The 22,614-nt window shown below is 42.0% G+C and overlaps 1 protein-coding gene across 1 annotated transcript in view; it reads left to right on the top strand.

Annotated features, from left to right (window-relative positions):
* grik1a (glutamate receptor, ionotropic, kainate 1a) overlaps positions 1 to 22,614 on the top strand; it is a 276,013-nt gene that overhangs the window by 164,974 nt on the left and 88,425 nt on the right. The window contains 3 exon segments of the mRNA XM_055644485.1: positions 1,380 to 1,561; positions 7,147 to 7,200; positions 18,129 to 18,302. Of these exon segments, the coding sequence (XP_055500460.1) occupies positions 1,380 to 1,561; positions 7,147 to 7,200; positions 18,129 to 18,302 (410 nt within the window).

Genomic DNA, 22,614 nt, shown 5'->3' with positions numbered 1-22,614 from the left:
TAAAGGCTCCTTCTCCACTTTATTCGACACTGAGACGGGGCAGTCGAAACATCCGCATCGAGGCGATTGAAGCTCCCGCAGCCGGCGATCAAAGCCCCCGCGTCGGGGCGATCGAAGCTCCCACGTTGGGGCGGTCGTAGCTCCCGCGGCTTGGAGCTCCCGAAGTCGGTCTCAGACCAGGGACCACGGGCTCCACGATATTAAGGTCCACAGGCTCCCTCGGTTGGAGCTTCAAGGTCGATCCCCGACAGGGACCGCAAACTCCACGATGTTATGTCCTGCAGGCTCCCGGGCTTGAAACTCCCAAAGTCCGTCCCCAGCAGAGGCCGCTAGCTCCGCGATGTTAGGTCGCAGTGCGAACCGAGATACGATACGGAAAAAAAATCGCATCTCCGTCGAGGTAAGAGATTTAAAAAAATTCCCCAACCCCCCTCCCCCCACCTCCCACATAAAACAAGCTAAAGAACACAAAAACATACATTTAACACACACGAAAAAACACCAAAGAAAGAAAAGGACGAGACAGACTGTTGGCGAGGCAGCCATTACAGGCGCCACCCAGGGATATTATAGATTCATAGAATCTTCACGCTTTCAAACAGGTCCTTCTGGCCAACTTGTTCATGCCGACCAACATGCCACATCTGCACTAGTCCCACCTGCCTGCGTTTGGCCTATATCCCTCTAAATCTATCTTATCCATGTACCTGTCTAACTGTTTCTTAAACTTTGTGATAGTATCTGCCTCAACTACCTCCTCTGGCAGTTTGTTCCATATCCCTACCACCTATTGTGTAAAAGGATTGCCCCCCAGGTTCCTATTACATTTTTCACTCTTTGTCTTTAACCTGTTTCTTATGGTTCTTGATTCCACTACTCTGCGTAAAAGACTCTGTGCAGTTGCCCTCTCTATTCCTTTCACAATCTGGAACCCTCTATAAATTCACCCCTCATCCTCCTGCATCCTCATTGCTATCTCAAGAAAGGTCAAAGCACAAATATTTGCACTCCATGACCTCAAGTTCTCAATGAATATGGAAAAGTTTGAGCGGTAACTGCAAAACGTTGACGGCGAAGATACAGCTACAACGATTTACACAGACGCTTTTTGGGTAAATTTCAGGCTGGTGAGGCATCGGTCCATTACAGTTAACAGTTGGATCAGTCAATAGTTGCAGGCAGTGAGTAGTTAAAATCTTAGCGGGTTTGAGTGACCATAGAGAGCATGATGCTCGAATATGATTCCCAGTGTAAGTTGTATGCTTAAGAAATACCAAAAGCTGATTGTTTTATAGATGGCTAATTAGAATTTAAAGTGAAATTTGAGGTGTGTGGACTTACACCGTTTTTAATTAAGTATTTGACTTAATGTTTCCTAGGTCTTATTCGTTTACAAGAATTAATGAAAGCTCCCTCCAGATACAACATTAAAGTAAAAATTCGCCAGTTACCATTCGGTAACAGAGATGCCAAGCCTCTTCTGAAACAGATGAAAAGGGGAAAAGAGTTCTACGTAATATTTGACTGCACATATTCAACTGCAGCCCAAATATTGAAACAGGTAATGGAACTTTCCATACTCTCCTTCCTTTCGGCAGTTTGGAAGATTTCTTGAATAATAACATTGCTGGTCTTTGATTGCACGCACACAATGAATGCAAATATGCATTTTTCAGAACTCTTTCATGATGGATGTTTTTGAAAATCTGAATGTCAGTCTTCTATGTGTGAATTAACTGCAGGGTTTAGAAATGTTGAGCAGAATCTTCAATGAATTGTGTTCTGAAAATATGGGCAAGCATTGAACATTGGCAGCTGAACATAAAAAGTTAAATGAAATATTATGCCTTTGCCATTTTCTAAAGCTTTTAGTAAAAGTACCTTATTTTATGTTTCCCTTGACCTTTCTGTAATAGTATTATGACAAACATATTACTCACTTTGATTCAGTGACTGTTTGCAAGAATCAATATTTCTGTTGTGTATATAACTATGATTCATTCTCAAAGATGAGAGATGGAGAGGATGTGTGAAAGAGTGAATTTTACCGATTAAGATGGGAAAATCATGGCAGGAGCAAGGGTGGTGCAGAAAAAAATGTAGTTGAAGGCCAGAATGGGTCTCCTTCACACAGATCACCGAGACCAATGAGCCAGGAAATGACAGATTTAAGCCAGGACAACGCTGAAGGAAAGCGCCAAGGTGAGAAACGTGAATGTATGAACATTCTTGCCATTTGTCAAAATAGCTATTTATATGTAGATCACAGGCCATACAGCTTAGAAAATGCCCTTTGGTTTACACAGTGTGAACACACCAAAAATCACCCTTGAACAATAATCCCACTTTTTCCATTGCCATTTTCATCATTAGCTTCTGATTCTGCAGCACACCTAACAGTATTGTGATTTACAATGGCCAATGATTCCATCGCATGCACATCTTTGGGATTTGGTGAGATAATGAAACATCTGTAGGAAACCCACAGTCACAGGAAGGACATAGAAACATAGAAACATAGAAAATAGGTGCAGGAGTAGGCCATTCGGCCCTTCGAGCCTGCACCGCCATTCAATATGATCATGGCTGATCATCCAACTCAGTATCCTGTACCTGCCTTCTCTCCATACCCCCTGATCCCTTTAGTCACAAGGGCCACATCTAACTCCCTCTTAAATATAGCCAATGAACTGGCCTCAACTACCTTCTGTGGCAGAGAATTCCAGAGATTCACCACTCTATGTGAAAAATGTTTTCCTCATCTCGGTCCTAAAAGATGTCCCCCTTATCCTTAAACTGTGACCCCTTGTTCTGGACTTCCCCAACATCGGGAACAATCTTCCTGCATCTAGCCTGTCCAATCCCTTAAGAATTTTGTAAGTTTCTATAAGATCCCCCCTCAATCTTCTAAATTCTAGCGAGTACAAGCCGAGTCTATCCAGTCTTTCTTCATATGAAAGTCCTGACATCCCAGGAATCAGTCTGGTGAACCTTCTCTGTACTCCCTCTATGGCAAGGACATGCAAACTCCGCACTGGCCTGAATTAATAAGCAACCTGTTTCAAATTTGACGCAGATGAAAGTAATTGGTATGGAATAAAATCATTGCAGCTGGAGCAAAACGAGGCACTTGCAACTGAATACCCTCAGCGGGTCAGAAAGCGTTTCTAGGAAGAAAGTTTCAGGTCGATAGCCATTGATCAGAACTGTGAAGAACCTGCTGCATCTGCAACCATTCGCAATTCTGATGAAGTGCTTAAGAAGGAACTGCAGATGCTGGAAAATCGAAGGTACACAAAAATGCTGGAGAAACTCAGCGAGTGCAGCAGCATCTATGGAGCGAAGGAAATAGGCAACGTTTCGGGCCGAAACGTTGCCTATTTCCTTCGCTCCATAGAGGCTGCTGCACCCGCTGAGTTTCTCCAGCATTTTTGTGTACCTGCAATTCTGATGAAAGGTTTGATCTGAAACAATAATACTTGTTATCTTCACATATGCTTCCTGATCTGTTTCTGCTTTTTCCAGTTTTGTTTGGTCCTCGGATTTACAGCAACTGCAGATTTTGCTTTTTATTGATGAAGCAGGATATAGCGGTTGTAGCACAAGGAAGATTAGCTCTAATTATCCATACGTGAAAGGAACAATCACAGAGCATTTGATGAGCCACAAACATACATATTTTCAATATTTCAGTGCAGGCTATGGATAGGTGCTAAAATTCTGCTGCTTTCTAAAATGCAGAGCATTTCATATTTATTCATTCAATGGCTCCTTCATTCCAAGTCAGTGCAGATAGAAAGAGAGGTTAAAGGTTGGAGTGATGCCTCCACAAGTGTCATTGGCATGAAAGTGGCAGGGATGATGTGCAACTCGCGCATCTTCCCTGCGCGGGTTCCTTACGGCACCCATGAAGCTGTGATGATATGTTGTGATACTGTCTGTACAATGACGGCATACATAACTATGTTTATTGACTTACTGTGCCCATTTCTTCTTGTTACAGAATTGCCATAACCTTGGGAGAAACAATTTGGATCCAGTCAGCAAAAAGCCACTTGTGGTGCCCGATATTCATGGCCATTTGATTGCAGACCAGAAGGGTTTAGTAATACTGAAAGGGGAAGTGCAGAGCGGGGTAATGTCCCATGGATATGGGAGGAGGCTGGCTGCTCCTGAGCAGAGATGCAGCTTTGCCTCGGGTCCTTTGAAAGATTTGTGCAGCTAATTCTGAACAAGCAGCACCTCACAAACAGCAGCTGCCTCACCAAACAAGAACACTTGATATGCCATTCTGTGATTCCTAATTAATGAGTGATTTTACAAGGCCTAAGAACTGCTTGTCTGCTCAATAGGCTGCACCGGCTGCCTGAGCACCGGCTGCCTGAGCAGGGGCCCTCAGGCATGTAAACAATGAAATCAGTTGAAGATGCGCTCCGGAATCTCCCACAGGGAATATTGGGATCTTGAGATGCCCATTACTTCAACCCCCCAATGTTAGCATTCGTATTATCTAATTTGAGCAAAAATGTTTTGGAAGTAGAAATAACAATTGACTTCAGCATGAGTGGGTACGGACTCCAGGAGTCCACATTGGTGATCGGTGGCAGCCATCTTGAAAAAGGGCAATCAGTGACACTGACCACTCAAGTACCAACTATCTACACACATCATTTGTTTCATAGGGAGGTTAAGGGACGTGTATAACCAACCCAAGGCCATATTGAACAAAGCAGTATAAAAGATATGCTAACCTCTACTTGCTGGTTTGAAAGACAAAGAAGAGGATTTTCAACCCTAGCATTTAGAAGAAGAATGTATTTTCCTCGTCAACAAATGTTCCCTAACATGCTCTGACCAGCATAAACATGTTTGGCTTGAGTACTGTCCTAAGTTTGACAACCAGGCAGGCACTGACATTGCTGACTGATGTTGATCCAGTTTTTCTGGATGATATATTGTTGAACAGCACCCAACAGGATATTTGTCCCATGCTTTTCTGCATCATCCTCTGTTTTTTTGTTAGTTCTTCAAATTCCTTGGTTATCAGCTTTCCTCTATAGATGACTCAATGGGTTAGACAGACTGTGTGGAAAGGTTGTGTAGGATCTTACAAATAATCAATTTTGGGAGACTTGTGAGAGTCAAGAATCTAAAGTGTGTAATTGTCTTATGTACTGACAACGAAATGTACCGACAACGGAATGCAACAGGACAACCTGAGAGAAGATGTACACAAAATGCTGGAGTAACTCAGCGGGGCAGGCAGCATCTCTGGAGAGAAGGAATGGGCGATGTTTCGGGTCGAGACGTCACCCATTCCTTCTCTCCAGAGATGCTGCCTGCCCCGCTGAGTTACTCCAGCATTTTGTGTCTATCTTCGATTTAAACCAGCATCTGCAGTTCTTTCCTACACATACTGTACCACCTGAGAGAAGTCCTGGTAAAGGGAATGACCGGCACAAAATGGTCAAGGGCCAAAACCCTATTTTTAGAGTTCTAGAGCCCTTCTGAAAGAACTAGATTGGGAGGTTGAATCAAGCATGAAGAGGCAGCCCTGACTGATTCTGATCTGAGCACGAGGGAGCACCTGGCTGTGCAGGTGGAATATTGCTCAGAAAACAATTTCAGGATAATTATGCCCTCATTCAAACAATTCTTAAGAAAAACACAATATCAGAAATGGTCAATATTTGTTTTTGAACGAGTAGTTTCATAATGAACAACGCCACTGAGGAGCACTTGTTGTGAAATATATTTAAAATGATGAATGGGTTGCAATGTTTCAAATCGTGTGTTAGGTTCTATCTATGGGATAATTCATTACAAATATGTCAATATTTGTATGTAGTGCCAATTATGATTGTAAATGGTATTGTAATTGGGTTTTCCAGTGTTAAATGCCACAACAGTTGGTTTTGTACACAAACTTCAACAGCAAATTGGAATTCAGATCATGTTCGTTTGGTTACCCTGTGTTTGGAGTATGGAATGTGAATAGGTCTTGCATTTTCCAACAGTCAGAATATTTAAGGGAGGTGAAAAGATTAGCATACAAGATTAATTATTAGCAGAAAATATATTTCCCAACCACTTAATCCCAGAGTTATTTTCACTCCAAAGTATTAGCTTTTGTCTTTTCCTGGACCAATTTGTCTCAGCCTGCCACACAGCCAACCTACACATGTGTTCCTAAACATGCTCTGCCCCTCCCTCAGTATATCTACCATGGCCTCATCTACTGCAGAACACCTACTGCCACCAACCCCAGCCCTCATTCACTGGACACCCGCAGCCTTCTCACTGTTTCTTGCTTTCCAAATGTTAGCATCGTACTGCTACAGATGAAGATACAATACCTGCAGTCTATTGCTCAAAATGAGTACAAATAAATGAAAGACTAAATAAATAGATATATATATCTACATTCAAATGAGTCATTGAACGGAGGCCCCATCTTTCAATTCCTGTGTGCACATTAAAATGAAATCTGTAAATCCCTTTACGCAAGAAATGTCTCTTGTTGTTCTGGCCAAAATATATTTCCCATCCATCACCAAAGAGCTGGTCCAAAGATAGACATAAAAGGCTGAAGTGACTCAGCCGACAGACAGCATCTCCGAAATATCACCTTTACCTTTTCTCTAGAGATACTGTCTGACCCGCTGATTTACACCAGCTTTTTGTGTCTATCTTCCATTTGAACCAGCAACTGCATTTCCTTCCTACACAAAGAGCTGGTCCACTTGATTTGAGTTGAGTTTAGTTCATCGTCACGTGTACCGAGCTACAGTGAAAAGCTTTTGTTGCGTGCTAACCAGTCAGCGGAAAGATAATACATGATTACATTGAACCATCCACAGTGTACAGATGCATGATAAAGGGAATAACATGAATAACATTTTGTGCAAGATAAAGTCTAGTAAAGTCAGATCAACGATAGTCCGAGGGTCTCCAATGAGGTAGATGGTAGGTTACGCTGAATGCAGCATCTTGTGGAGTACAAATTGCTATGTTTTTCAATATGACTACGTTTCAAAAGAAATTCATTAATTCTGACGTGCTTCGGAACATGCGTAACGTTCAGTAGATGCTGCATAAATACAAGCTCTATATTTTACCGTTAATGTTGATTTGTTTTCTTTGCAGATCCTTTCGATGGGAATGATGACTGAATATTACCATTACTTCTTTACCACACTGGTAAGGTATCATTTAAAAGAAACAGTAGCTCTACTTAAGAGAATGTAATTGATTCTGATTTCTCTGTTAGTTCATGGAAACTTTGAGTAAAAGACACAGTCGTGCTCCCCACACACTTCCCTGTGTGAAGCGGATTGACAAAAAGCAAAGATAAAAACAGCGGAGGCCAGAAATGAGACTGAAAATGGCAGGCCTGGCAGCATATATGGAGAAGGGAATATCATTAATGTTTTGGGTATATAATCTTTCATCCGAACTATGGAAAAATAAAATATTAAACATAGTTTAACTTACAGAATGGGAGGGAGGAGGCAGAGGGAGAATGTGGAATTGGCAATGAGAGAGTGGAAGCCAAGAGAAATTGGGTGACACAAGTAGTTATGGTGAGAGTGCATGTTGAAGGCTTTGCTCATCAGCTGGTCTATCCAGAGCAAGTATAAATAGAAGGTGATTGCGAACAAGAGGAAACAGGGAGAGACCTAAACCCAACTGCAGTTGCTGTAAGGCTGGAAAAAAGTGATGGAAATAGTCAGCAGGCCAGGCAGTATCTGCGGGGAGAGAAAAATAGAGTTAACATTAATGCCTTTTCATAGAACAGTACAGCACAGAAATGGGCCCTTGACCCATAATGTTTTGGGTGAACATGGTGCCAGGTTAAACTGATCTCATCTGCCTGCACATGATCCATATCCCACTATTCCCCGGCATTTCCACGTGCCAATCCAAAAACGTCTTCAATGCCACCATCGTATCTTCCGCCACCACCTGCATTCCAGGACCCACCACTCTGTGTGTAAAACAAAATTGCCCTGCACTTCTCCATTAAACTTTCCCCCTCTCACCTGTAGTGTTGGACATTTCGAGCCTGGGGAAAAAGGTTCTGACTGCCCACCTTATGCCTCTCATAATTTTCTGTACTTCTATACAGGAGGTATATATTTGTCACCTCATTGGAACTGATGCAATCAAGAGAGGTTGATGTTCTGAAATGTTACCAGACTGATTCCTGGGATGGCAGGACTTTCATATGAAGAAAGACTGGATAGACTCGGCTTGTACACGCTAGAATTTAGAAGATTGAGGGGGGATCTTATAGAAACTTACAAAATTCTTAAGGGGTTGGACAGGCTAGATGCAGGAAGATTATTCCCGATGTTGGAGAAATCCAGAACTAAGGATAAGGGGGAAGTCTTTTATGACCGAGATGAGAAAATTATTTTTTACACATAGAGTGGTGAATCGGTGGAATTCTCTGCCACAGAAGGTAATTAAGGACAGTTCATTAGCTATATTTAAGAAGGAGCTAGATGTGGCCCTTGTGGCTAAAGGGATCAGGGGGTATGGAGAGAAGGCAGGGATGGGATACTGAGTTGGATGATCAGCCATGATCATATCGAATGGTGGTGCAGGCTCGAAGGGCCGAATGGCCTACTCCTGCACCTATTTTCTATGTTTCTATGATTGAATTTGGTTTGTTTTTTGTGGGCTGCAACCGCCCAGTAGAAAGATGGGGTTTGTTAGAACAGTGTAGGAACCAAAGGGTAGGAATGAGATGAAGAATAAGCTCAGGGTCATTTTGGAAACTGAACGCAGGTGTTTTGCAAAGCAGTTGCCCAAATTGCATTTGGTTTCTCCACTTGAGGAACATTGCCCAAAAATCACTAAACTGGGAAAACTACAAGTGTGTTGCTGCTTCACCTGCAAGAACTGTTTTGGTCCCTGGAAAATGAGAAGGAAAGAGATAAAGGGGCAACTATTGTATCTCCTGTGGGTGTGTGAGGTAACTCTATGGGGAGAGGAGAATAATACAAATTGAAGAGTGAATCAGAGAACTGTTGAGAGAGTGATCCTTTCTCAAATGCTGAAAGAGGAGAGGAAAGATTTAAATGTCTGTGTCCACACTGATGTCTGATGAACATTCCCTACCTGAAAAATGGGAGATGTTGCCGCATTTTCTGATTCATGTACTTTTCGAAACAGGTCAGGATAAAATCATTGAAGTTGGACTCAGACACTCCACCACACCCATCAAAATTAATGAAGGATTTTAGTTACAGCTAGTTAGGCATATCCAAACACTTAGTAAATGAGGTAAAACTGTTGCTTATCGTTGCTAACAATAATACTATATACATTCTCTGGGGCCAGTCAGATACTGCAGTGATAATTTGCAATTATTTACCAATTACAAATGATCAGTGCTGCAATGGACTGGCCCCAGAGTATGAATGCGGTGCTTTTTTTTGTTTTTCATTTGCTTAACCTATTATATGCTCAACCAGTCATAACCCAAACCTTTCATTAATTCTGTTGGAGTGCCTGAGTCCAAGCTCTATGTTTTCATCGTTGCCTGTTCTGTTTTATAATGCTAATTTTAGAAATAAAATCATGCTCCTTGTAGCTGATGACTGCATTTGCAAGGACATGGATTTGTGCAAGGTAGACCTGCTCCACTTTTATCACACAGCCATCTTAGCCCTGCTTATTATTATGAGCTTAACGAACCTCACCGGAATTATATAACAGCACTGCCCATTTGGTTTCACAGAGCATATCATACTGTTTTAACGTGCAAGGCAATAAATGACATCTTCTCTCCTTTTGCTCTGGGATTGTAAACTGTATTCAGTCCTCCCATCTTCAGATCAGAAGCAGTCCATACAGTGAGCACCACCGGAAATTGGAGGAACAGTACCTCATATTCTGCTTGGGGAGTCTGCATCTTGTGGCAGGAACATTGAATTCTCCCAATTCTGTTAGCCCTTGCTGTCTCCTCCCCTTCCTATCTCTCCCTCAGCCGCCTGGCTCCTCCTCCTTTTTCCTTTATTCTCCCCGCCCCCCATCAGTCTGAAGAAGGGTTTCGGCCCGAAACGTTGCCTATTTCCTTCGCCCCATAGATGCTGCTGCACCCGCTGAGTTTCTCCAGCTTTTTTGTGTACCATACAGTTGTGAATTTGGTCTGCTAAGTCATCTACTTCACAATGTGCATAATCTTGATGAATGCGGCTGCAGGAACATATAACACTGATATTGCTTGGAAACGCATGTAATCCCATTGTCATTCTGAGATTGAGGAAGGCTAAGGCTTGTTTATTTTTGTTGTTAAAGTTATAAATCATTTCAAAAAATTGAATATTGCATGAAGTAATGTAATATTTACCAACATTGCATACTTTATGTGTAAGATCCCTGGCACCAGATACTTGAAAGTTCTAAATCAGTTTTTCTCAGTTAGATTACAACTTGGAAGTTGAATTGGCATTAATTTTGGAGTGCATTACATTGGGCAATAAATAACACGCAGTCAAGCTGCAGCCCTTTGTGTGCACTGCAACTGCTAAGTGTTGATGATGTATGACTGGTGCATATGTTGCTCTTAAACCTATTAGTGTGATATATTGACACTCTTCTAATCATCAGCCCAAGCTCATTTGCTTGCTCTTTAATAGATCACATAGAATGTCAGTCCAAACTCTGGAAAAAACATAAATAACCTACAGTCCCTTCAAAATGTATGAAAATTGCAAGGCGTTCTTGTTTATCATTCATATTTCTGTATCTCCATCAACAGCTTATTTTAGCTTTTGACACTCACTACTGGAATTTTTCAGCGGTACTCATATTCATTCTTAACGCTTTGAGAGATGCGGTCCAACTTCTGATTTAAATTTTGTTGTGACATTGTTTCCAAAAATACATGAAATTGAATATTTTTTTTTTTTTTACTATTGTCACCGCACTAAAAATAAAATCAACATTATGCATAGTCTATAATTGAGAAGAACGTTCCATTTGTCTTGAGACCTGGCTGATAAAGCGTTGGCTCGCTGCCCTTTCATTTCTGCATTGGTTCCAGCGGAAGACTGATGAGTTGATTATCTTCTGTTTCAACCAGTCGTGAGGATTGGAAGTGAAACTAATCTGAACACTCTCCTAGTGGGTGCAAGTGCATAGCTCAATGCTATACAGAGTCTGTCACTCAGTTGACAGGCTCACGACTGAGAGGCCACAAGATTAACTGGAATGATTCATGGAAATACTTGTCAGGATATTTTTGCTGCATTGCTTATGCCTTTGAGCACATCACTTCAAGAGACTGGAGGTTGCAAACTATTGATCACGGAATGGGATAACCCGGGTCAGTCACATTGCTGTAACCAGGCTGACAATTAGTATTTCATTAATATTATTAGATTAGAGCAGAGGAGGCTTTGGTTTTCAATGTTACTAAACCAATTAGTAATGAGTGTTTGACCCCGGTACAATTATAAGAACACATTGCGTTTTGTCAGGATTGATTCTTACCCAAGGGGATCACAAAATATACAACATTTATCAGACAGGAAACTGATCTTTCAGTAAAACTGACGTTTCTTGAAATTCTCTCTGCTGAGCAGATACTTTAAGTTTTTGACATCACAGTTTGTTTAGCCAGAGGAAGTGTCACTGCAAAACTGGCACTTCCTCGGGCAGCACTAGTGGAGGGACGTGGGGAGATGGGAATTGTGCCAGCTGGTACTCACAAGCTCCAAGCCTGCGGGAATTTGCAGGGAAAGTGAAGGAACTCACAATTAGTCCAGACGTCGTTATGTCTGCGTCTCCGAAGCCTGCCTGCTCTGGACCATCCGGGACCCCAACCTTCCAGAAAGGGAAGATAGTCACAAAAAGCCAGAATAACTCAGCGGGTCAGGCAGCATCTAAAAGAAATAGGTGACATATCGGGTCGAGATGCTTCTTCAGACTGAGAGTCAGGGGAGTCGAGGGAAATGAGAGGTATAGACGGTGATGTAGAGCGATATAGAACAAATGAATTAAAGATAAGCAAAAAAGTAACAATGATAAAGGAAACGGGATATTGTCACCTGTGGGTCAGGTGAGAACAAGTTATGCAGACAATAGTTCATGAGGACGACAGTGAAACTAGTGCAACAACTAGGGTGGGGGAGGGGATGCAAGGGTCACTTTTGTGCCTATCTTTGGTTCAGATACAGACCACCAAACAGCAGTAGGGTGGGTGGGGAAAGCATCAAGCAGGATATTAGAGATTGTGTAGCAAAGGTTCAGCAGTTATCGTGGGTGACTTTAATCTACATATAGATTGGGCCAACCAAATTGGTAGCAGCGCTGGGGAGGAGGATTTCCTGGAATGTATACAGGAACCAACTAGAGGGCAGACCATTCTAGACTGGGTATTGTGTAATGAGGAAGCATTAATTAGCAATCTTGTTGTGCGTGGCCCCTTGGGCAACAGTGACCATAATATGGTGGAATTCTGCATTAGGATGGAGAGTGACACGGTTAATTTCAGAGACTAGGATCCTGAACTTAAAGAGAGGAGATTTTGAAGGTATGGAACAGGAATTGGCTAGGATAGAATGGCAAATTATACTTAAAGGGTTGACGGTGGAGATGCAATGGCAAAGTTTTAAAGACCGCATGGATGAACTCCAACAATTATTCAACCCTGTCTGGTGAAAAAATAAAACAGGGAAGGCTGCTCAACCGTGGCTAACAAGGGAAATCTAGGATAGTGGTAAATCCAAGGAAGAGGCATAAAAATTGGCCAGAGGAAGCAGCAGACCAGAGCACGGGGTGAAATTTAGAACTCAACAGAGTAGGACAAAGGGGTTAATTAAGAGGGGGGAAAGAGCATGAAAGAAAGCTTGCGGAGAATATAAAGACAGACTATAAAGACTTCTTTAGATATGTAAAAAGGAAAAGATTAGCGAAGACAAATGTACATCCCTTACAATCGGAGACGGGTGAATTCACAATGTGGGAACTGAAGGGAACCCACATTAGGCATGAAATGGTGTTAGGTAAATTGTTGGGACTGAAGGCAGATAAATCCCCAGGGCCTGATGGTCTGCATTTCAGAGTACTCAAGGAGGTGGCACTAGAAATTGTGGATACATTGGTGTTCATGTGGATACATTGGCGATCATGTGGATACATTGGCGAATGGTATGTTAGCTTTCATTGCAAAAGGATTTGAGTATAGGAGCAGAGAGGTTCTACTGCAGTTGTACAGGGTCTTGGTGAGACCACACCTGGAGTATTGCGTACAGTTTTGGTCTCCAAATCTGAGGAAGGACATTATTGCCATAGAGGGAGTGCAGAGACGGTTCACCAGACTGATTCCTGGGATGTCAGGACTGTCTTATGAAGAAAGACTGGATAGACTTGGTTATACTCTCTAGAAATTTAGAAGATTGAGAGGGGATCTTATAGAAACTTACAAAATTCTTAAGGGGTTGGACAGGCTAGATGCAGGAAGATTGTTCCCGATGTTAGGAAAGTCCAGGACAAGGGGTCACAGCTTAAGGATAAAGGGGAAATCCTTTAAAACCGAGATGAGAAGAACTTTTTTTTTCACGCAGAGAGTGGTGAATCTCTGGAACTCTCTGCCACAGAGGGTAGTTGAGGCCAGTTCATTGGCTATATTTAAGAGGGAGTTAGATGTGGCCCTTGTGGCTAAGGGGATCAGGGGGTATGGAGAGAAGGCAGGTACGGGATACTGAGTTGGATGATCAGCCATGATCATATTGAATGGCGGTGCAGGCTCGAAGGGCCGAATGGCCTACTCCTGCACCTAAATTCTATGTTTCTATGTTTCTATGATCATTTTCCAATGTTCCCTTGACACTGGATCAGTTCCCGTGGACTGGAGGGCAGCCAATGTAACTCCACTTTTTAAGAAAGGAGGGAGAGACAAAAACAGGGAATTATAGACCAGTTACACAGTAGCCTTACATCGGTAGTGGGGAAGATGCTTGAGTCAATTATTAAAGATGTTATGGCAGCGCATTTGGAAAGGAGTGACATGATCGGTCAAAGTCAGTGTGGATTTATGAATGGGAAAATCATGCTTGACTAATCTGGAATTTTTTGAGGATGTAACAAGTAGAATGGATAAGGGATAGCCAGTGGATGTGGTAAATCTGGACTTTAAGAAAGCTTTTGACAAGGTCCCACACAAGAGATTAGTGTGCAAAATTAGGGCACATTGTATTGGGGTATGGCATTAACATGGATAGAGAACTGGTTGGCAGATAGGAAACAAAGAGTAGGAATTAACGGGTCCTTTTCAGAATGGCAGGCAGTGACTAGCGGGGTGCTGCAAGGCTCGGTGCTGGGACCCCAGTTATTTACAATATGTATTAACGATTTAGACGAGGGAATTAAATGTGACATCTCCAAGTTTGCAGATGACATAAAGCTGGGTGGCAGTGTGAGCTGCGATGAGGATGCTATGAGGCTGCAGGGTGACTTGGATAGGTTGGGCGAGTGGACAGATGCAGTATAACGTGGATAAATGTGAGGTTATCCACTTTGGTGGCAAGAACAGGAAGGCAGATTATTATCTGAATTGTGTCAGATTAGGAAAAGAGGAGGTGCAACGAGACCTGGGTGTGCTTGTACATCAGTCACCGAAAATAAGCATGCAGGTACAGGCCCTGGAGAGACCGCACCTGGAGTATTGAGTGCAATTTTAGTCTCCTAATTTGAGGAAGGACACTATTGCTATTGAGGGAGTGCAGCGTAGGATCACGAGATTAATTCCTGGGATGGCAAGACTGACATATAAGAATGGGTCGACTGGGCTTGTATTCACTGGAATATAGAAGGATGATAGGTTATCTTATAGAAACATATAATATTCTTGAAGGATTGGACAGGCTAGATGCAGGAAAAATTGTCCCGATGTTGGGGGAGTTCAGAAACAGGGGTCACAGTTTAAGAATAAGGGGTAGGCCGTTTAGGACTGAGATGAGGAAAAACTTCTTCACCCAGAGAGTTGTGAATCTGGAATTCTCAGCCACAGAAGGCAGTGCAGACCAATTCACTGGATGTTTTCAAGAGACAGTTAGATGTAGCTCTTAAGGCTAAAGGAATCAAGGGATATGGGGGAAAAGCAGGAACGGGGTACTGATTTTAGTTGATCAGCCATGATCATATTGAATGACAGTGCTGGCTTGAAGTGCCAAATGGCCTACTCCTGCACCTATTTTTCTATGTTTCTGTTTCTATGTTAAACCAGCATCTGCAGCTCCTTCCTACACATCCTAGAAAGGGAACTCCTTCTAAGCCTCTTGAAAGGTTCCTCATGGACATTACTACTATCTGTACGATCACAATTGGACAATTTGTCTAATTTGTCATCCTTTGTAATAATACTGGCACACACAAATGCAGAAAGTGTCTTTCTGCATTAAAAAAAACTATTAAGCGATCCATTTAATCCGAAGCACTAAACTGCCCTTAACCACAGGATAGGAGTAATGTTATTGAGCAGGTAACCATAATATCCAGAAAGAAACGTATCAGGACTTCTGCCACAAAATAAATATACTCATGCTCCAAAAAGGATCAAGTTAAATAAACCTGATGTATGAAATGGTACCTGAACCATGATTTATTGGCAAGCATTTGGTTGTAACTGAAGACATTGATCTTGGAGAAATTATTACCTGAACTATTAAATGTGTCAAAGCACAATAATTACATATGCAATCCAATTTTATGACACCATGTAACAATCTGCTTTGATAGGTATGGAATTTGGGTCATAAAGCAAATCATTCTCTTTGTTGGGGACATTTTCCTTCACAGTTGAGGTGGAACCACTGGGGATTCCTTACATTTTACTGTGATTGATTGATTGATTGATTGATTGATTGATTTTAATGACCACACAGCCAGGCTGGTGGAATTTGTTATGCCAATGCAGCACAGAGAAAAAAAAGATTACAAACATGACAATACTAAAGAACTTTAACATGAAAACATCCCCCCACAATGGTTCCCATTATGAGGGAAGGCACAAAGTCCAGTCCCCGACCCCAGTTCCCCCATAGTCGGGCCAATTGAGGCCTCCACAGTTGCCTCTACGGAGGCCCGATGTTCCAGGCCGTTCTTGCCGGGTGATGTTGTTCCGGCGTCGGGAGAGTCCTCTCAGCGGCTTGGGAACCCTGGAAACGGCCGCCTCCTTACTCGAGACCGTGGTTTTCCGGAGACCGACAAGGCCCGCGCCAAATGGAGCTCAACTGGCTAATCTCATCTTTGAGATTCCAGGCTCCCGATGCAAAAGTTCAGCGCCGCCGCCCGCAGCCGCTCCACAGACCCGCAGCTCCGCAACGGACCCAGCCGAATTGAATCTGAATCTGAATCTGAATCTGAGCTCACCGCAGTTCCAGCTCAGCGACCCAGGCAAGGCACCGCCCGCCCCGCAATGGCGCTCCAGCGCTGCACCGCCGTCCTCAGACCCGCAGCTCCGCCGGTGCCGATGCCGCCGATGCCGATGCTGAGGTTCTGGGCGGTCCCCTCAGGAACGCCGCTCCAGGCCCGCTGTTAGGCCGCGAGGACTATTAAGAGTGCAAAGGAGAAAAGCTGCATCTGCAATCCAGGTGAAGACCCTGTAAAAATTGCTTTCCCCCTAGCCCGCCCTCCAGCTTCCCCCCCCCCCCCCCCCCTCCCCCACACATAAAAAAAGCTAGAACTCCTAAAACAAAACACTAAGCTAACTAAAAATAAGGGAAAAAGATGAAAGGACTTTTATATCAGCAGCCCAAACATTCACCACAATAACAACACCATGTGTTGCCCAAGGATTCAATGCCATACAGAGGAACATGAAAGTAAAAATGAAAGGAACATGATGCAGAAATAGCAAAGGAAATAAATAAATTCCCATGGTTCTACCTTCGATGAAAGTGTTAGAGTCACGACAATTGAATTTTTAGTTTAGAGATACAGCGCGGAAACAGGCACTTCAGCCCAATGAGTCTGCACCAACCAGCGTTCCCCGCACATTAACACTATCCTACAGACACAAGGGACAAATTACATTTATAATCAAGCCAAATAACCTGCAAACCATGTACCTTTTTGGAGTGTGGGAGGAAACTGGAATTCTCAGAGAAAACCCACGCGGTCACGGGGAGAACGTATAAACTCCATTCAGGCAACTCCCGTGGTCATGGTTAAACCCGTGTCTCTGATGCTGTAAACGCTGTAAGGCAACAACTCTACCGCTGTGCCACCATGCCGCCAAATGATAGAGAGAATAATGTGGATCTCTGATCTTTAAATGAGTATAGCATAGAAGACAATGCCACCTGATCAAGAGCACAGCAAACACTGCTTGGGTTTGGATTCCTTATATTTATGTATAGTATTATCTGACTTGATTGGACACCATACATCAGATCTTTTTTCTGTACCTTGCTACATGTGACAATAAAAACCTAAAACTAATAGCAAATAGAAAGAGCTTAGGTTCCTCCAGGCAAAAATTATGCCTACTGAACAAGTCAGTGCGAATAATGTGTTTGTAGTGCTGGAATCAGTTATGCGGGTTAATTTAATGGACATGAGAGTTGGTTTACAATCTGTTCTTCTTGTTAGATAAAGTAATCTAAGTGCTGAATACAATTTCCACTCCAATCTAGGCTGGCTAACATAGCATAGGAATAATTTTAATTTGTGCTTGTTGATGTAACATCAATTACAGAGGGCTGTGCGATCTGCAGTGCATTGGATGTCTTTCATCCTTTTTATCCCACTCCAAGATGCTGAATAATTTAATTTGGAAAACATTTGAACAAGAACTAGCTAATTACTGCAAGCTAACCTTATATACATTGAATTTGGAGGGCGGTAAAGCTACAAGTGTATTCCTGAAGCTGTTGACGTGGTCCTTTGTATTTCTCTCAAACAACCTCTTTTGATAGGGAAGTCTTAGATAAGTCTAATGGTAACAATTAGCAGAGAAGGTGTTGATGGGCACATTAAATCAACCAAATAGATTTAGTATAAAAATTTGAATCCAAGCATTAGTTTTTGGTTAATTAATTAAGTAAAGTAAAAGGTGAACCATCACTTTAAAATATCATTTTAAACTATTGACGTTTGCCTTTTCTCTGCAGGATCTCTTTGCATTGAATCTAGAACCTTATCGATATAGTGGTGTCAATATGACAGGGTTTCGCCTCCTAAAGATCGACAACCCACATGTTGCCTACATTATCGAGAAGTGGTCAATGGAACGACTTCAAGCGCCACCCAAACCTGATTCTGGACTCCTGGATGGGATGATAACAGTATGTATCTGTCCTGTACTGGGTGAATTTCAACCTGCCATGCTAATATTCAATCCACTAATATGCTCAGTCTTTAGTAAAATAGTTTTTGCAAACCATGGTGGCGCAGCGATAGAGTTGCTGCCTTACCGCGCTTGCAACGCCGGAGAGCCGGGTTTGAACCTAACTACCGGTGCTGCCTGTATGGAGTTTGTATGTTCTCCACGTGACCGCGTGGATTTTCTACGAGATCTTCAGTTTCCGCCCAAAGACATACAGGCAGGTAGGTTAATTGACTTGGTATAATGTAAATTGATCCTAGTGTCTGTAGGACAACGTTAATGTGTGGGGATCGCTTGTGTGTGCGGACTTGGTGGGCCGAAGGGCCTGTTTCCGCACTGTATCTCTAAACTAAACTAAACCAATCTCAGTGTTTAGTAAATAGATTTTGCAATTAATAATTCGATTTTTCTCTCCATATTGTCAATTACTGGAAGTTTTGAGTTTTGAGACGTTGGAAGACTAATAACCTTTTGCATTGTGCTGCCTATTTGATTGTCGTTTTTCTCATGTGAAGATAATTCTTTTGCGATTACAAAACATTTGTTTTTATGTTCCATAAACCACTGCTGATGAAACACCTATTGATTCTCTGTGGTTAGGTTGAGTAGCAGGCCTAGTGAATAAGGTCACTAGTCATGAAATTCAGACATAGATGCCATTAGGTTGCTGCTTCGGGTGAAGTGGAATCAGCTACCACTGAAATTATGTGCTTTGATAAATGAAATTAATTCTTTATGCCTTAGTCAAAATGGTGAAAATGAAAGAACAAGACAACTAGAAAGATCTAATGTACATGTAGAATGGGAAACGTATGACACATGAATTCCTTGAGAGATTATACAATATGGTATATAATTGTACAATTTGACAGATCAAGAGCCATGATGGAATGAATGGTACTTTTGCTTAGAAATTGGATTGCGTCTATTTTTGGTGTGGCAGATTTAAAATTTAACCAGGTCCTCTGCAAACAATCATGAAATTGGGAAAAATATGTTTGAAATGGACAATTTCTCACACACAAACAAATGCCAAAATGGGACTTTCACAGCCCCCAACGGTGGTCCATCTGACGCTTTGCTGCTCACCAAGTAGAGAAGGGCATCAGTCCAGTAAAGCATCTTCCCAATGGCTGCCCAACACCAGCGGCATTACCTCGACTGCAATGACGGAGACAGGGAGAGAAAGAAAGCTCCCCCCCCCCCCCCCCCCCCAGTCACGAGCAAGTCAAGGTTCTGGGTACTGGTGAGAGATGCAGGAGATGGCCAGGGCCACCATAATCAGACCCTGACAGCAAATGTAGGAGTGACAATCACTGCACAATGAAGCTCATGCAGAAGGAAACATAATAGGACATGTCAGTGTGAACTGCATGTGCTCTCTCTATGCCTGTAGAGTGAATATCCCCACACAAAAATGTACTTTTTGTACATATTGAATACAGGTATATTCAAGAGAGAGTTAGATATAGCTCTTAGAGCTCAAGGGATATGGGGAGAAATCAGGAACAGGGAACAGATTTTGAATGATCATCCATGATCATGATCGAAGGGTCGAATGGCCTCCTCCACCTATTTTCTATATTTCTATGTTTACATTATGTGGAGTTCTTCAATCATCGGGTAACTTGCCACTCAACAAGACATTCAAAGATATTGCTGTAACCTATTTACAGGTGAATAACTGGAACAGGAATGAATTCAGTCGTATGTTATAATCAGTGCAAAGGAGAATGTGAGGGACTTTTAAACTGGGTTGTTGGTGGACAATGGGCTTTTGTGCACATAGTTTGGTGCTCCTGCATTATTGTGCTCAGCACCTCATGCCTGAAGCACAATGGAGGATTACTCCTGCAGGAGTCTGTCAGGAAATTGGCACAGGTTGCTGGGCAACACCATTTGATCACATCTCTCAAGGTTCAATACAATTTGCAGCCCAGGATGTTTTGAACAAGCATAGAGACTGTGGAAGATGTGGCAGAGAATGGAGAGAAGGGAGAGAAGAGCAATGGGATGGTCTGCAATAGAATAGAAGGCAGGAGAAATTAAACAGTAAAATAAATTCAAACAGCTGCAGCCGGAGAAAATGGGAGCTCTGGTCACAATCTGAAATTACTGAATACCGTGCTGTCGTCACTGTGACCTTTCCTTACCTGGATCAATATTGGATCATATATTTCTCTTGTACTTCTCTTGTATATATTGATACTTCATGCTTCATGTCCATCAATCAAGAATCTATTTGACCATTGACTTGACATTGATGTTGGCGACACGGTGACGCAGCGGTAGAGTTTCTGCCATAGAGCGCTTACAGCGCCGGAGACCTGGGTTCAATCCTGACTACAGGTGCTGTCTGTACGGAGTTTGTACATTCTCCTCGTGACCGCGTGCATTTTCCCCGAGTTCTTATGTTTCCTCACACACGCCAAAGAACTACAGGTTAATTGACTTGTTATAAATGTTCTGGACTTCCCCGATGTTGGGGAAGTCCAGAACAAGGGTCACAGTTTAAGGAGAAAGGGGAAATCTTTTAGGACTGAGATGAGAAAAACATTTTTTACACAGAGAGTGGTGAATCTCTCAAATTCTCTGCCACAGAATTCAGTTGAGGCCAGTTCATTGGCTATATTTAAGAAGGAGTTAGATGTGGCCCTTGTGGCTAAAGGGATCAGGGGGTATGGAGAGAAGGCGGGCACAGGATACTGAGTTGGATGATCAGCCATGATCATATTGAATGGCGGTGCAGGCTCGAAGGGCCGAAGGGCCTACTCCTGCACCTATTTTCAATGTTTCTATTTTTCAATAAATGTAAATTGTTCCTAGTGTGTGTAGGATAGTGTTAATGTGGGAGATCGCTGGTCGGTGCGGACTCGGTGGACCAAGGGGCCTGTTTCCACAATGTATCTCTAAACTAAACTAAACTAAGCGAAACTTGTTTTTACATAATTATATAAAAATACAACAATGCCCTGCTAATTGGTGCTGTGAATACACTGCAAGAATTTCTTCTTGTTCCATTTACCACATCTCAGCCTTCCTGGTATCTTTTGTTTTCCTTCAATCTCGTTTACTCTGTCTAGTTTCCATTTGAAAGCATAAGCTCATTGATTTTTAATTTAAAAAAACATGCCTGTATTTCACTTTCATTATGATAATGTAACCAAAGTACAGAGAGCAGACTGCTTAAACTCTGCACACTCAACAAATAAAATATTTACTGGGAGCTGTGGCAAATGGAAAGATTTATTTAAGTTAAACGTGGTTGACAAACTATTTGTAAAGTACAGTGATAAATTTGCCAATATATTTCTTCCAAATCACATTGAGAGAGAATTGGACCCTGCAGGTGTTATGTTGTATAAAGAATAGTGGTTGCCATAACCTGCATTATATAAGACAGGAGCTATTTATTGCAGTGCAAAGTAAGATTTGAGCTGTGGCTTTGTCTTTTCGCAATATTTAAATTGAAAATCTGATTGAAAATGTAGCCAACATTATTTGCATTCTATTAAAAGCTTCGAATGTGTAAAGTTTTCTAATCATATGTTTGCTAGCCTTGCCCCATGTGTTTAGTATTGAAACACATTAAGACTGTTTTCATTGTTCAGTGTTCAGTGTTGCTCAGCTGCACCTGTTCCACATGTGCTGGATGCTAAAAAAGGGGTTTAAAACTGGTCTTAATGATTTTTTTAATTAAATTTTGTGTCATGACTTCTTCTCATAAGCAACTTTCACATATAATATGAGAACTACTTTACAATCCTCTGGGGCACACTGTGGTTCACCAATGTTGAGTCTTAAAGATACTAATCCCCTTTCTAAAATGAAAAAAAAAATCAAAAATAAAAATATAATTTTCATATCTTTGCAGTATCAAGCCTCAGTATTTAAATAGATGTGCGGCATGGAGGCATGAACTTAATATTATCATAATGGTAATGAAATTACCATTATAATTGTAATAAACTTGCAAATATGTAACCATGGTAACTAGATACAAGGTAGATAAATCTTATTTACTTGACACAATTAATTGGATATGATCCAATATCCTCATTTCAGAATCTCAAGATATAATATACATTTTCCTAACCTAGTGATATTCAAAGTGGCATTCAGGTATAGCCTGATATATTGGACATCATATTCATGCCACAAAAATGTCAGATAATGCTCATCTCTACCAAGAAAAGGTAACCACGTTCCCTTGGCATTCAATGACTTTACCATCAATGAATCCTGCACAGCCCCCATCCTGATGTCACCAA

Source organism: Leucoraja erinacea, chromosome 13, assembly GCF_028641065.1.
Source record: "Leucoraja erinacea ecotype New England chromosome 13, Leri_hhj_1, whole genome shotgun sequence".
NCBI classification, from domain to species: domain Eukaryota; kingdom Metazoa; phylum Chordata; class Chondrichthyes; order Rajiformes; family Rajidae; genus Leucoraja; species Leucoraja erinaceus.
Note: the sequence above shows the minus strand (reverse complement) of the source record. Positions and strands in the feature narration are given on the sequence as shown.